We start from the raw sequence: 16,435 nt of genomic DNA, 5'->3' as shown, positions 1-16,435 counted from the left end.
GGTGATGTCACCAACCCTGGAGGAATGTGTGTAGTCGCCTGCTGGCCGTTTGCTGTAGTTCTTAGAAATTGATTTCTTTAAAAGCAAATATCTCCCTTTGCTTTAAACTTTGAACGTTGTAACTTTGCAGATGTTGTTTATGCTAAAGCAGCAACATTACACACTAGCTAAAGTTAGAATAGTGAAATCGTGGTTTACCACCCCTTTAATTTGCGCCCTTTGACACCTGTTCTTTAAGTAGTTCCTAATCCAGCCTAATGCGGCTTCAGAAAGGCCGATGCTATGTAAACACGATAAAAGGAAAAAAAAGGAAACGTCAAAAGCTTTAGCCAAATCAATAAACATTGCAGCACATGATCATCCATTATCTAGAGCACAGGTAATGTCATTTAGAACTTTCATTGTGGCAGCTACCGTACTATGATTCTTGAACTGATACCTGAACAAAATGCTGTTTCGAGACACAAATTCCTTTAGCTGTTCACTGACACTAGATTCTAAAATTTTGACAATCACCGATAGCTTGGAAATCGGTCTATAATTATTTAAATTGGTTGTATTGTTTTCAGCAGGGGTACAACCAAAGCAGATTTCCAGACTCTATGCTCTAATGATAAATTGAAAATATAAGCTAATGGGCCAGCAATGATCTCGGCAGCTACTTTCAAAAAATATGGCGCAACTTCATCAGGCCCTGCAGACTTCTTAATGTCCAGGTTTTTTAATGCCTTTAAAACATCACTTCTTGAAATAGGAGAAAATTTAAAATTAGGGCTATCTTCTCTCAGAAGAGGAGATGGATTTGGTATATCACTCAGAGAAATTCCGTTAAAAATTGAACCTGAAGAAATAAAATGCTTATTAAAAACATTTACCATGTCCGTCCTATAAGAAATAAGGCTATCTTTTACTAAAATTTGATAGGGAAAATCATTATATAACGTGGAGGGAGAAAGTGATTTGATGGTTTTCCAAAATGTAATAGGATTATTTAGATTTTGTGAGGTTTCATTTAAATAATATTCAGATTTTGATCTACGTGTAAGAGCTGTACATTTGTTTCTCAATGTTCTAAATGCAACCCAATCTTTTTCTGTATCCAATTTCCTTGCTGTGGCCCAAGCCAAATTTCTTTCACAAAGGAGTTCAGATAATTTGTTTGAGAACCATGGGTTATCACGGCCTTTTACTCTGAATGTCCTAACTGGTGCATGCCTATTCACAATCTTCAAGAATAATGTGTGAAAATACTGCCATGCAATGCACACATCAGGTACTAAAAACAATCTATCCCAGTCAGATGAAAACAACTCATGCAAAAACCCTTGTGTATCAAACAGTTTAAAGCTCCTTTTTGTAATAAATCTAGGTTTCACTTTGGGAATTTTACAATCCCTTATAACGACAACAGGACAATGATCACTGACATCACCGGAAAAAAACCCTGTATAGGTATATTTATGGTGTTTATTTGTTAATATAATATCTATTAATGTGGACTTACTTAGGTTCTTATGATTTAGTGGTGTAGGTGATTCAATAAGTTGAGTAAAATTCAAAGAATCAATATGCTTTAAACTGTTCTGAGTTTGATGTTTACCAATTCCAATTCAAATCACACAATAATACAAGATCTTTAGGAAGCAGGTCGGTTAAAGCAGCTGACAGTGAGGTGAGAGCATCACTGGTAGCTGCTGGTGGTCTATAGCAACCAATTATACATAAATGACAATCCTTTCCATATTCCAGGTCAATAGCCAAAAACTCAAACTGTTTTGGGAGAGAAACTGATTTAAGAACAGTAGCGTGATAGTTTGATTTGATATACATTGCAACCCCACCCCCTTTACTTTTACGATCAGCTCGAAACACATTACACCCCTCTAATGCAATATCGTGGTTTGAGATTGATTTTTTAAGCCACGTCTCAGGCCCTGTCCACACGAACACGGGTATTTTCAAAACCGCAGCTTTTTCTACGCGGTTTGGCTGTTCGTCCACAGGCAAACGCAGTATCCAGTTAATGAAACCGGACTTTTTTGAAAACTCCGGCCAGGGTGAAGTTTTTTAGAAACTCCGGTTACAGCGTTGTTGTGTAGACGGTGAAACCGGAGATTTCGGCTTGTTAAGTCGAAATGTGCGCCGTTATCGCTTTTGTTTATACATGAGTGGAGTCTATGCAATGGCGGACGTAACTTTTAATAACTCTGCTAACAGCGCTTATTACATACAGATACATGCGCAGTTATCTCATTGTATTGCAGAACAGAGGCGCCAGAATACAAAAATACAACATAGTAAGGCAAGTGTGTGAAGCTTCAGTCCACTTGAGCCCTGCCCCTAGTTACCTGTCAGTGTCACTGATTCCAAAGTAAACTTGTAGAAGGGTTTCACTGAGCCCATGGCATCCCTCAGTGCATCGGTGGAAATCAAGCAGCCAATCATAGCGCGGTTTTGCGTTTTCATGTGGACGGAGATTTTTTTAAAACTGTGCTTGTGTGGACGCGATTGTTTTTTAAAACGGAGGAGGAAAAACTCTGGTTATAAAAATACCCGTGTACATGTGGACTAGGCCTCAGAAATAACCAAAACATCTGCTTTGGTCGTCCTGGCCCATATTTGTAATTGATCTAATTTAAGACGTTTTTTTTTATTATCGCTGTTGCAATGTATTGAAGAGCCAGCATGTGTATCCATCAACATAATCATACATTAGCAGAACTGTCTGTTTTACGCAATATTTTCAACAAATCATATTATAGATGCATCGTCAGATTTGAGATGACCTAAGTGCATCCCCAACCGTGGGCGGAGAACAGTACGGTTTGAAATATATATATATATATATATATATATATATATATATATATATATATATATATATATATATTTTTTTTTTTTTTTAACTGTTATCCTAGTGATAATATGATAATTTGCAGATGATTCAAATGTCTCCATGATCTGCTTTTAAAAAATATTGTATTATGTTAAGTTGCGTGTTGTTAAATGTTAGCGCAGCAGTAAAGTTACAATCATGAGACACTGCAGTTATTCGCAATCAGGGCTGTGTGATACTGAAGTAAAATGTGATATCTTGTTAAATAATTCAATATTTTGCCATAACAAACCCCCCTAGCTACAGGACCAGCCAACACCGGACCTGCCGCACAGGGATTCACTGCTACAGGACCTGCCAGTCAGAGAATCACCACCACCACCGATTATGCCATGTTCGTCAAGCTTTTGACTCTCCTGGAAGAGGTGAAAGAGACTCAGAGAGTACATAGCAACATGTTGAATGCTTTGCTCAAGCAGCATAACCATGAGTCATTGCCAGATGTTCCTGAAGAAGCTGTCCCTCTAACAACAACAGAAGATGTGGAAGCTTTGAATGAAAAGTTGCATAACCCAAGATTCATGTCTAGTGTTGTAGGTTCATGATCAGTGTTCATGTTGCTTGTTGTTTTTTTATTTTGATCGTTCTGCAGGTGAATGTCATCTACAAATCATTCTGTCTCTGTGTGTACTTAGGTTGCAATGGTTGCAGATGTTGGTGGTTCTTTACTGGATGATGCCACAAGAAGGATGATGAGATTCCTGATTTCAAATGAAGTGGCAATCCAGTAAAGTCTGTTTGGCCGTCATGGCAAGAAGCGATTTCGAGATCTGCGCCTTTTTGAGGTCATTTATGGTATCAATTCAATTCAATTCACATTTATTTGTATTGCGCTTTTCACAATACATACAGTATCGTCTCAAAGCAGCTTTACAGAAAATGCATGCGTCTACATTAGAGTGATTTGTTATCAGAGGAGACTATGTCCAAGTTATGGATTTCAGAAAATATACAATCCCACAGTTAGCTAACAATGTATTAATAAACAATGTAATCATTTAAGGTAGAAGAAATTGGGCTCATTGAAGTAAAGAATACATGTTGTTAATAGTGATTAGGGTATATAGAAAAGGTTTGTTGGTGGTAGCGTTGGAGTCGTCATCTGAATTCCTCACGAGAGGCTGGATCCAGACTGGAGCTGACAGACTCTCTAGTTACCTCGGGATGGGCGTCCCGAGATAAAACAGAACAGGAAAATAATTAGCGTAGCTTCTGTTCAAAGCATTAAGCAAAGACAATCATGTGCACTGATGTAACTGGAGTACAAGGTTATGAGATGCATTATGTGAATGCCTAGACTGGGAGAGTGAGTCTGACCCCAAACATTATCAGGAAGGCTATTGCACATTTTAGGTGACAAATGTGAAAACGCTCTCACCCTTCTTTAGTGGACTTAGATATCCTAGGTGCTACCGGAAGCCCAGATTTTTGTGATTTAAAGAGCGAGATGGATTATAGGTCAATAGACGTTCAGTTAAATAAACAGGAGCTAAATCTTTTATGGGCTTATAGGTCAGTAGTAATACTTAATAATTGTTACGGAACTTAATAGGTATCAGAGGTCTTCAACCCTGCTCTTGGGGACCCACTGTCCAGCAAAGTTTATTTCCAACCTGCTTTCAGCACACCTGCCTGTGTATTTTCAACAAGTCATCCTGAAGAGCTTGATTAGCTTCACCTATCTTTTATTAAGTTTGGAGCTAAACTCTGCAGAACAGTGGGTCCCCAGGAGCAGGGTTGAAGACCTCTGTGGTAAGTGTTTTATTGTTGCACTCCTATGCATAAGTTAAACATTTAATATGTGTAATACTATATACTACTATATATTATTTTATATAACAATATGCACACTAGTGCTGCATGATTAATCATGATCATAATTTGGAATTAATAATAGGAATTTTACTCTTTTAGCTATTGTCTTAAAGTCACCGCTAGACATGTGCTGGTAAACGGTAATAAAATATACCCAATAATGAACATGCTCAATATTGTTATAGTGGGCACTTCAAAATACCGTGAATAATTATTTATTACGAATTATTCCGATTTTTTCGAATGAATTTTAAGAACACTTTACCCATCAACCGTTTAAAATGAACAACACGTCAAAGAGGAACGCGCAATGATGTAAATAGACCGTGCATGAGCCGAGCACATGGCGGAACAGGCGCTGAAGTGCACATTCATTCTTTGACAGCAGAGGGCGCTGACGGAACAGCAGAAACGCAGCCGTTTCCCCGCTCATCACATAACCTAATACTTAATAATAAGACTTAAGGCTATTCATTTTCAAACTTGAGCATTTTATATTTTAATCTGGACTAAATTACATGCCCTAGATATTGTTTGAATATGTTCTGACTGTTGTTCAATCACACACTTTACAAGGCTCCAGTATTTAACATTAGTTCATTCATTAACAAACTGACATTGAAAAATACTTCTAAAGCTTGTATTAATCTTAGGTAAATGTACATTGCAGCATACCTATTGTTCTTTATAATTATTTTGCACTTTAATCTGTTTTAAATATTTGTTTACTTTATGCATTTTGTGTATTGCTTTATTGTATTCAAATGTTTGGTTCTTTTGTTACAAGAAAGTTATTAAACCTGTTTATAGTATGACAACTATTTTTTTGCAACTTATTTCAATATTGTGATAATATCGTATACCGTTATAAAAAGCTTCAGCAATTAATCGCAGCATGAAAATTTGATACCGACACATGCCTAGTCACCGCAGCTTTATTCCTGCTGTCTGTGTTTTTAATGTTAATCAAACAACAATAGATAATGAAATCACTCACTGCTCTGAATGTATAGCTTTTGTGACTTCAATACTGTTTAATCTAGAGCAGTGGTTCACAGTGGTGCAAGTTAATGAAAGAACTTAAAACAGGCTGTGACCAATGTTCAAATTTGGCCCACATTCAGCTGTGGTGTGAACGTAGCCTTAGTTTCACACATATACGTATTTTCTGGTGCCATTTTAAATGGCTTAGCCATTTGAAACTCTTTCCACACAAAGAACAAGAATAGGGTCTCACATTTGCATGACTCTTCAGGTGTATCTGTAAGTGTGATGGCAAAATAAATGTTTTATTACACTGAACACAATTAAATGGCCTTTCACCAGAGTGAATGTGCAAGTGAGTTTTGAAATTGCTCCTTTTTCTCAACTTCTTACCACCCTCAGAACACTGCCGTTTCTGTGAAGAATGAGTTTGTAAATGATGTTTCATGTCTCTCTGATGTGGGAAACTATTTTCGTGCTGAAGCAACATGAAAGGCTTCTCTCCAGTGTGAAGCCTCATGTGAATCTCAAGACTTTTATTGAATAGAAAACTCTCTCCACACTGGTGGCATTTAAAAGGCTTGTCTCTGGAGTGAATTATTTTGTGCCTGTTAACGTGTTTCATGTCTTGAGAACTCATTCCGCAATGAATCTTAACGTGGGAATTAAGGCTTAACCTTAAACTCTTTCCACACTGTTCACATTTGTGTAGCTTCTCTCGAGTGTGAATTCTCATGTGTTTTTTAAGATTTCCTTTTTGAGTGAAACTCTGTCCACACTGTTGGCAGATGTAAGGACTCTCTCCAGTGTGAATTCTCATGTGGACTTTAAGGCCTCCTTTGTCAGTGAAACTCTTTCCACACAGTTTGCAGATGTGAGGCTTCTCTCCAGTGTGAGTTCTCATGTGGTAATTAAGAGTTGGTTTATGTGTAAAGCTCTTTCCACATTGAGGGCATGTGTAAGGCTTCTCTCCAGAGTGAACTCTCATGTGACTTTCAAAGCTTCCTTTAAGAAGGAAACATTTTCCACACAGTTTGCAGGTATAAGGCTTCTCTCCAGTGTGAATTCTCATGTGCTTGTTAAGGTTTCCTTTTTGAGTGAAGCTTATTCCACATTGAGGGCATGTGAACGGCTTCTCTCCAGTGTGAACTCTCATGTGAGAAGTTAGAAGTCCTTTATTGTTGAATATTTTCCCACATTGATGGCAGGTAAAAGAGCTCTTTTCAGTGTGAACTCTCATGTGGACTTTAAGGTTTGCTTTTTTGTTGAAATGTTTTCCACACTGTTGGCAGGTGAAAGAGCTTTCTTCAGTGTGAACTCTCATGTGGACTTTAAGGTGTCCTTTTTGTGTGAAAGTCTTTCCACATTGTTGGCAAGAGAAAGGCTTCTCTCCAGTGTGAATTCTCATGTGCACTTTAAGGTTTCCATGTTGATTGAAACACCGTCCACACTGAGGGCAGGTGAAATCATTTCTAGTTCCTGTCTGATGGCGGGTAAAAGAGCTATTGTCAGTGTGAACTCTCATATGGACTTTAAGGTTTCCTTTATTGTTAAAACTTTTCCCACACTGTTGACAGGTTAAAGAGCTTTCTTCAGTGTGAACTTTCATGTGGACTTTAAGGCTTCCTTTTTGAGTGAAACTCTTTCCACACTGTTGGCAAGAGAAAGGCTTCTCTCCAGTGTGAATTCTCATGTGGACTGTAAGGCCTCCACGTTGACTGAAAAACTTTCCACACTGAAAGCAGGTGAAATCAATACTAGGTCCTGTCTTTTCTTCTCTTTTTTGTGAGGAAGTCTTTTCCGTCTGTGAGCAACTAAACAATTGTTCTCCAGTTATGAAGTCATGATATTTCTCTTCCACATCATTCAGTACTTCGATCTCTTCTTTCAATGGCATCAGGTCTAAAGTGAAAGAGACAAATACAAGTTAACCAGTTTAATAAAGTGGTGTGTTGTGAAATCACTTTTTAGGCCAACTGGCAGTTAGCATCACATTGGTTACTTCAACAAAACCCCAATAGGATTTTCCCATAGGCTTTTGGATTGTCGCAAAAAAACAAGCTCTGCGATAAACAAAAGTTTATGATACTTACACGTTTTGAGGCCGAAATGCAGCTGACAGAATTAAAAAGCTAAAGGTACGCTATAAACGGACTACAAATATAATGAGGCTGTAAAATCAGAGACTGTTTACACCTGCTTGGCATGATTACGTTTAATTTCCCAGACAGCCTCTGTAGTCCCATTTAGCCACTTGTTAGCAACTGCCTTTTTAAAGACATGTCACAGGTTTTTTTTTTTTTTTTAATCATGTGGGGTATTGATGTACTTTATGTCGTAGAATAAAACATGAAAGTGTCCTGAGTTTGTGTTCACCACAGACTTTATTTCAGCCATTTAACCAAAAATCCCATTAAAAAAAAACAATTAACTAAAATACTAACTTGTTTCTGGATTTTGGCCAAAGTGATGTCACTGCTCCACTCTATGGTCACTCTAAAGATTTATGCCCCATGTTGGGGTAACAGTTTTGGACCCAGAACCAGTAGTGAAAAATGAAGACCAGGAGTCAGGAGTCAGATTAATTAAAGAAAATTTTACTGAAGAATAGTTTGCAGTTTCATCAGCAGAAGCCAGCTCAAGAGGAGTTTGTAGGCCGCGTTCCCTCTAACAGTCTCCCCGCCTCCGTCTAACGTACATACAATTTTCTGAACAGTTATACTGTTTTCAAGGTCTAGACACGTCATTACTGCCATGTGGAATGATTCTGATTGGTTCTAACAACATGCAACGTAAGCAACTTTCCACACGTAGACAGATAGGAGCATATATCACTAAAAATGCGTAGACTTGATGTCGCCCAGGCCCAGATTAGTCCCTAGTGACCTAGGAGGTCATAGAAAAGACGCCTCCAAGTCTAGAATCGTCTGCCGAAAGGACCATCTCCAATACTGGATCTGCACAGAATCATGAGACGCACACACAATGCTCCACAGAATAGCAGTTTCCCTCAAGGTTTGGAACATCTTAACTAACTATCAACAAAGCACTTCTCCAAAACATGCTGATACTACATTTAGTACAGAAGTGAATTTATTCTATTTAGTAAGAAAAGCATATAAAAGAGGTACATAAAAGAGTCCCCACAAGAGTCCCATAGCTGTTACATAGATGACCCCAGGGGTCACTTCAGTAAGACATACAGTTAACACATGCTGAGCTCTCTTCACTCCCTGGAGTGTTATTAAAACACCAAAGACATTTGCCTGTCAGCACGTCTTGACACAGACTCAGAACAGCACCTAAAGAATGTGGATTCAAAAGCACACAGCAACTAAATCACTACAATATCCAAAATCACTCCTTGAAAATAGAGAACTGATTAATCAAATGTAGGAAATGGTTATAACTTGATTATCATTAATTCTTATTTTAATATTGAACATAAAATCATTCTTGAAGGATATGTGTCTGATGAAGAGACAAGTGATGTTTGGCTTGACCCTTGACCCATCATAATACAGAAACTGCACTTATTAATGTTACAGCTCTCTTTGAGTGCTTAAAATCTTTCAGCAACGTAGACCATGGCATTATCTTGAGTAGCTTGAGAATTATGTTGGCATTTGTGGACAAAAATTACCACGATTTAAGTCCTATCTAAATGCTACCCCTCATCAAAAAATGCAAATCTCATCCAACACAAGTATGATGTGCCACTGGGCTCAGTATTAGGTCCTCTGTTTTTCCACCACTTGGCTTAGAGTGATCTGTTTTTCTCTCACACAAATGCTGAGAAAACAAGAGTCTCAAATTCCACATAGAATTTACAATCTACCTGTAAGTGATATTCATTTCACGAGTACAAATGAACACATTGTTTATAATGAAGTTGTAATTCTAATTGAAAACGACACCATCACTGTTTTTTCCCCCACATATAATACTATAAAGCTACTTGCTTTGAAGAAATCTATAGTATAGTGCTATATAAATTAACATTACATGACTTGACTGAACTGTCTAAGTGCAGAGCTTGTGCAAAATGTAGTTATGCTTTCAAATCATATAACATATGAATGATAATTGGCAATTATTTATTGGTAAAACTGTGTTCCTGGCACCAGTTTTTTTTCTCTCTCAGATGACTCATTCACTGACCGAGTACACAATTCAACTAGCCGGTTGATTTGCCCAGTTAGGGTCATTCTCGGCATGAACTAACAAGTATTAGCAGTAGCGTACCGTGGGGTTTTAGTCAGGGCCTTCACTAACCATCAACACACCCCACGCCATTGCCATAACAACCCCACACACACCAATACATACAAAATACAAGCATGCACTGTATCCACTACTGTTACGATCCCCGCTTTCAAAGTGCTCGTTGGGAAGGTCGTAAACAACTTAAAAGGACACGGGAGAATAAAAGGCAATTTAACTATTTATTGATTTAACTAATTGATTTATAGCGCCGACACATCACTGGGCCTTTGGGGCGTTCTATCACTACACATCAAAATTTGATTGGCTATTGACCCACGTCAGTCAAAGTTATGATCCAATCGAAAATGGCAGCTTCAACTGAAGGCTAGCTATAGTATTAGTGCTGGTCCCGGCTAGTCCACGGAGCTCTGATGCATTTAGATGATGAAAATACAGCTCAGCCTAACAAAAAATAACCACATTCTTTCTGTAAATATAATTTTAACATACTGAAATAGTCAGTAATTGAATTTAGATTTGTTCAGACACACATTAATTTAATTATGAAAAAATATATATATTTGGACTGGGCCAGCAGAGAAGGCCCTGATGGCCATGCCAGCCCACCACTGATTATTAGGCATTAATGGAATTTTTCATTTGTGCAACTGAAGTTGAATTTTTTTTTCTCCATAAAAACATGACAGACAGTAGAATATGTTAACAATATCCATGAATTTTATTTTATTTTTTAAAAACAACATGTTTTTTATTACAACACAACAAATGTAAAAAGTGCAACAGTCAACATAATAGAAATCGTTAACACTTTACAATAAGGTTCATTAGTTAACAACATTAGTTAACATGAACTAATAATGAACTGCACTTATAAAGCATTTATTTATCTTTGTTTATGTTAATTTCAACATTTACTAATGCATTATTCAAATCTTGCTAACATTAGTTAATGCACTGTGAACAAACATGAACAAACCATGAACAGCTGGATTGATATGAACTAACGTTAACAAAGATTAACTAATGCTGAACAGGTGTTGTTCATGGTTGGTTCATGTTACCTAAAGCATTAACTAATCTTAATTCATACATCCTTATTGTAAAGTGTTACCTAGAAATCTAATAAAACTTAAAGTAAATAAACATACAACAATACTAAATAATTGATAATAAAAACAATAAACAAATAATGATTAAATTATATTACAAATAATAAATCTGTACAAAATGTATGAAAAAAGACAGTCAATGTAATATAATAGAAATATAATAGAACAAAGCTGGTGTGTTCCAAAACAATGACAAAATTCGCATTTAGGAGATATAAGCATTCAAAACTTGGTCTCTCACTTCCACTAAAATAGATCACGGATTTATGCGGACTTCACCTTCTCATCACATCTTCTGTCCAATCAAATGCTCTCTAGAATCTGAAGCGTCCTGCCCCCTAAATAGACGCTGAAGCTGCGGCTGAAATCGGTCACTTGTTCACACATTTACCATTTTCTACATGATAAATGGCGCTTAGTTGACTATACAGAGGATAGGAAACGATTCAGACAGTGTAAATATGTTTCAGTTGAGGCGAATGAAGTCTAGTTTCACGCTCACCGCTGCAGCGCACACACACAGTGTGCTCCGGTCCAGAGACACGAGAGCTCAGAGCAGATAATATGCGCGAGTCAGCGCGGACAACAAAACATATTGGACCCATTTGAATTCTGCACAGAATGCTGCATTTCAAAGCGATATGGAGGAGATGATAAGAAACGGTTAGAGATTAGGAGGAAACTGCGGCTTTACCGAGTGATATAAATTAGGCGCTATTGGGTTCTATTGTCGCACCCTGTCTTCCTGTTTCACAGGAAATTACGTCAACATATTGAATAATTCTGCATGTTTCTAGGCACTACAGTGGGCCCTTAAAGTCCCTGTTGGTGTAATGGTCAGGTGGCATTGTGATATGCAACAAACACTGCTTTTGTCGTTCAAAAAAGGAATAACTTCCCATCTCCGCATTTGGAACATTCGGTCTGTTGAACTGAGTACTGGTTGGTATGCTGTTATGTTCTCAATCATCTGGTCAGTGAAGAGCCTCTTCCAATACATAAATGGGGTCTGGATTGACTCTGGAAGCAGGAAGACTCAGGCAGAATGAAAGGTGGAATGTCCTTCTTGACCCATGTGGTCTTTCTGGACTTTGTAGGAGGGTAAGGAGTTTGATAGAGGTCTGAAGAGACCCTCAAAAAGCCAGTTCTTTGCTGGGTGGAGGGACATGATCTTCATAATTTTCATCGTCTGGATCACTGAGATCTAGAATCACATGGATCAGCAGGTAAAAAGTGCAATAGTGCTGTAGATGTAGATCTGGGGCATCCATAAAATGTCCGACAGTCTGTTATGTCTGAAAGAGATCGGACATAAATATGGCGCTGACATCTTGCGCAGATTTGGGACAGAGTCTGCGCAGTAGACTGCAGGAAGTAGAGCCACAATATCAAAAGCTGAGATAACAAAAGACAAAAAAAAAAAAAAAACACTCACTGCTCTTAACTGAATAACTTTTAATAAGGGTTAATCTATATTTATATGCAGTGACATATAATTTGATGCAGACTATGCAGTGATGTTTTACATTTGATTACCATTTTAGTACCTGACAATTTGGACAAATAACTGTTTATTTCATTCTGCTCTATTTATTTGTGCTTTTGCTCGTAATTTGATTATTTGTTCTTATTTTATTACTGACTGTCTTTAACAATATAAAAAAATTAAATGAGTTAGGATATTAGTATTTAGAGTCATAACCTTATTTATTAAGCTTACATGGCTCAAAAACAATACTAGGCCTATTTTATTTTATTTATCAGTTTTTTTGTGGTGGGGCCAGTGAAAATTCTGGCAGGGCAAGTAAAAATTTGAAACCCTGTAAAAGATCCTTAGCATTGAGCCCTGAAATACATTCCCCAAAAAAACAAAAACAAAACACAGATTTGCGTGTAGTAACTTTAGTGGCAAAAATGCAATGGAGAAGGTGACGAACCTAAACAGGCAAAAATTAGTTTTATTTTTCTTAAAAGCAACAAAATCCAATAGTTGTGTGATGTATAAATAAATGTTGTTTATATTTATTTACCAAATTAATACATTTATTGTCTATGGCAACACCACGTATCCGTATACCACCAAACGGTCTAAACGGATGTCTTAGCAACATAGATGTATAATGACAGACACCAAAGGACTTGCCCGGTGATCGAATGGTCCATTGGCCTCGTTCGAAATCTAGCTTTTGTTCGTATGCATGCTTTTAGGATTGAATCAATGTAAAGTTTTATACATGAGGCCCTTGATGTGAGATTTGATCGTGGACACCGCTCATGTCCATACTGATACTGTCAAGTTGTATGTGAAAACAACCATCTGTTGTACGTTCGTTTCGTAAATGAGGCTTAATAAATCTGTTGAACAATGCAGAACAATATTCTTGCTTCTGTTTGAAATCCTATTTCTGTCCCAAACAGAAACAAGATTATTTTTCTTACTCCATTGGCAGATAATTTTGCTTGTATTTAGCAGAAACTTACTTCATTTTGTAAAAGCATCTTGATTTAAGAATGTAGATATTTAGACTGGAAACAAGACAAAAATACTAAGAAAAGCAGTGATATTTCTATAAGATAACATGCTACTGGTAGCAATACAATTTCACTAAAGTTTCCCCTAATCTTCTTCTTGACTCCTCTCATGTTAGAAATTCAGCTAAAGAAAACAAAAGGTCAGTCAGTAGTGCCGAAAAAAAACACCTGTGATTGGCCACTTAGGTGGGCGACACACTGCAAGAGTGGCGTGAGCATGGCGTTTCTGTTGCGTGTCAGCCAGGTGGCGGCTTTGTGGCGTTTTCTGTGTCTTTGCACACCAGAAGCGTGTCTGACACGGCGCTGCTGCTGCTAGGTGACGTAGTGGAAGGCCTATACTTCATGTTAAACATAAAATATATAAATATATATTTATATAAATATATAGCCTACTGATACAGCAAAGACAACGTTGGCACTCGGCTGTATTGACGGCCAAATAGGCTACAAAATATTTTGTTCTGTATTGACAGGTGTATAATTTTTTAAGAATTACAATTATATCTGCATTTATGTCAACCTAGAGACTTTCAAACGTCAAAATGTCATTTATTAATATGCATTCGTGTCAAAATGACATATAAAAATATTTTCCTATTCTATTCTGCCTGGAAACGCTTCCAACACGCTTGCGTGTCGCGTGAAAGATAGGTGGCGGTTCTATTTCTAGCATGCATGCGTTTTCCGCTCGTCTCACGCAGACAGTGTGCATGCTCAGTCTAACCTGTTAACATGGGAGCCGGAATAAAAACGGACACGCCACACAGCTGAGACACTCACAGTGTGTAGCCGGTGTAGCCGGCCTTAGTGTCTGGCCTTTAAATGAAGATGAAATCAGGCTTTAAACTACAGAAAGCTGCAGGAGGGCAGACATGGTACAAACACACCTGCAAACAGTGAGTGAACTACCAGCCATTAAACAGAATTTAGATTATTTTCATTAAAATTACTGTGAAATGAATGGTTTTCTTTGTTTTTAATTCAGAAATTGATTTAGGGTTTAATTTACTCAAAATAAGAATTGGTTTGTTTAAGCTACTTCTGTATTATTTGTTTAATGCATGACATCTCGTATTGATGAATGTTCAAAATTGAAGTAAGATTAGGGTGACCATATTTTGATTACCAAAAACCAGGACACTCGGCCCGGCAAGGAGATACTCAAATGATACTCGAAGTTTACTCAAAGATTCCTTATTAATTTCAATACATTTAAAGTATGCCCCCTCTGTATGGGTGGACAATTATTACATTAGGGACAGGACTTGAAAACAGGACATGTCCTGGGAAAACAGGATGTTTGGTCACCCTAAGTAGGATCTTCTCAGGTGCTCTTGATGGCAGCATTAGTATTTGAAGCGAACCACTGTCTAAAACCACATTATTTATGACAATCATATGACATTCTGAAAAAATATCACTCATTTCTGTAGAGATGGACATTTTAATAAAGATCAAATGACTGAGTTCAGCTTTGAGAATGAAACCAACCTGTTTGTTCCTCAGTATCTTCATGTTTCAGACTGAATACTTCATCAATTCTCAGGTCTTCACTCTCCTCTTTAATAAATGCCATCTTTAATTGTTCCTCAGTTTCTTCTTGTTTCACTCTGAATGTTTCTTCAATCTTCATTTCTTCAGCGTCTTTAATAAACGCCATCTTTATAATAGCGTGGCACGTGGATCTCAGCTGCTTCCCAATGAGTTTTTCTGTGTGTTTGGACAATCTGTCAGGTTTAAAATTAGAATAATTAACAGAAAGAAAATAAATCCAAACTAAATCTCTGTGTGTCTCAATCAGCTCTAGTTCAGTATTAGTCACTGGTAAGAGATTCAGTCAGAGTGAGAGTTAATGGACTTAAATCACCCGATTAACAACAAGAAAAAGAACAACAACAACTCCTCAAAAGCACTGCAAATGAACACAAATTATATAGAAAGTTCATATTTACATTTATTCTTTCCACTTGGCATTATTTATTGATTTGCAGATTATGCATTTACATGATAATATTAGCAGTTGTTTTGTAAAGGTTGTCAGATGTTTGTGTTCTTGTTGCATTTGCACTGTTTAGACCAGCATTTCTCCTTAGTGTGAATCACTGAATCATTTTGAGACGCATTTGATCCAGTTGACTCCTAGAGTTTTAAAGCTCCGTTTCTCCATCACTAATTAACAGTGACAGAATTCGTGTTTATGCTAAAATTACTCACGATATACGATGCGAAATGATAGGCACATTGTCTAATAACTTACTCATGTATTATGAGCTGTTTTCACAGAAATAACGTTAATATATGTTAGATTAATAATTACTTTTACATCGCTTGTATAAACGATAATTATGGCTAAACAGTCTGCATCGATAAACACTTTAAATGCCTAAAACACAAACCTTTCTTCAGCCGAGTCACAACAGATGCAGGAGCGCGGCGCAGACGTGTGACGTCATGTCGCCACTCGCCACACCAAAATAAAAGTCCCGATCGCACGTTGTGTCAGAAATCACAAAAGTACATCGACATTTATATTTGGACATAAAAAAACATATTTACCAATAGTAAAATATATATGTCAGTGATATTCAGAGTTGAATTCTTTGTGATTTTAAATACATGTTGTCTGCCATCAATTAGGGCAGTTTTTATGTATTTCTCCCAAAAGAGCCATATCAAAAACTAATATTTTACTATTATACAATGAAAAATTTGTCATCAAAACTAACAAATATGCAACATTCAGTAGGTAACATTAAAACGTGTTATTAATTGTGCAGTTCATTGTGTTTCCACCTGAGCAACATCAACCTTTCCAAAGTTTTAATTAATTTCTGCTTCAGGATGAATATCATAAGGTGACAGTAGGTAAACA

General features: G+C 37.1%; 1 protein-coding gene across 2 annotated transcripts; it reads right to left on the bottom strand.

Annotated features, from left to right (window-relative positions):
• Positions 1-5,633: 5,633 nt before the first annotated feature.
• LOC307126678 (uncharacterized protein) lies at positions 5,634-16,034 on the bottom strand. 2 transcript variants are annotated; one of them, XM_079817320.1, is made up of 3 exons: positions 15,960-16,034; positions 15,055-15,290; positions 5,634-7,597 (listed from the first exon to the last, which is right to left on the bottom strand). In XM_079817320.1, the coding sequence occupies exons 2-3, from the start codon at positions 15,221-15,223 to the stop codon at positions 5,832-5,834; spliced, it is 1,935 nt and encodes a 644-aa protein (XP_079673446.1). In that variant the 5' UTR covers positions 15,224-15,290; positions 15,960-16,034; the 3' UTR covers positions 5,634-5,831. The 2 variants fall into 2 exon arrangements, with proteins under 2 accessions (XP_079673446.1, XP_079673447.1); XM_079817321.1 differs by lacking the exon at positions 5,634-7,597 and adding an exon at positions 10,619-12,235.
• Between the last annotated feature and the right edge of the window lie 401 nt (positions 16,035-16,435).

This window comes from Gobio gobio, assembly GCF_949357685.1.
Source record: "Gobio gobio genome assembly, chromosome: 5".
Taxonomy (NCBI): Eukaryota; Metazoa; Chordata; class Actinopteri; order Cypriniformes; family Gobionidae; genus Gobio; species Gobio gobio.
Note: the sequence above shows the minus strand (reverse complement) of the source record. Positions and strands in the feature narration are given on the sequence as shown.

Coding starts and splice junctions, on each gene's coding strand:
- LOC307126678 (XM_079817320.1), bottom strand. CDS start 15,223: ATGGCGTTTATTAAAGACGCTGAAGAAATGAAGATTGAAGAAACATTC. Junction 7,598..15,054: donor AGATACTGAGGAACAAACAG/GTTGGTTTCATT, acceptor CTTTCACTTTAG/ACCTGATGCCATTGAAAGAA.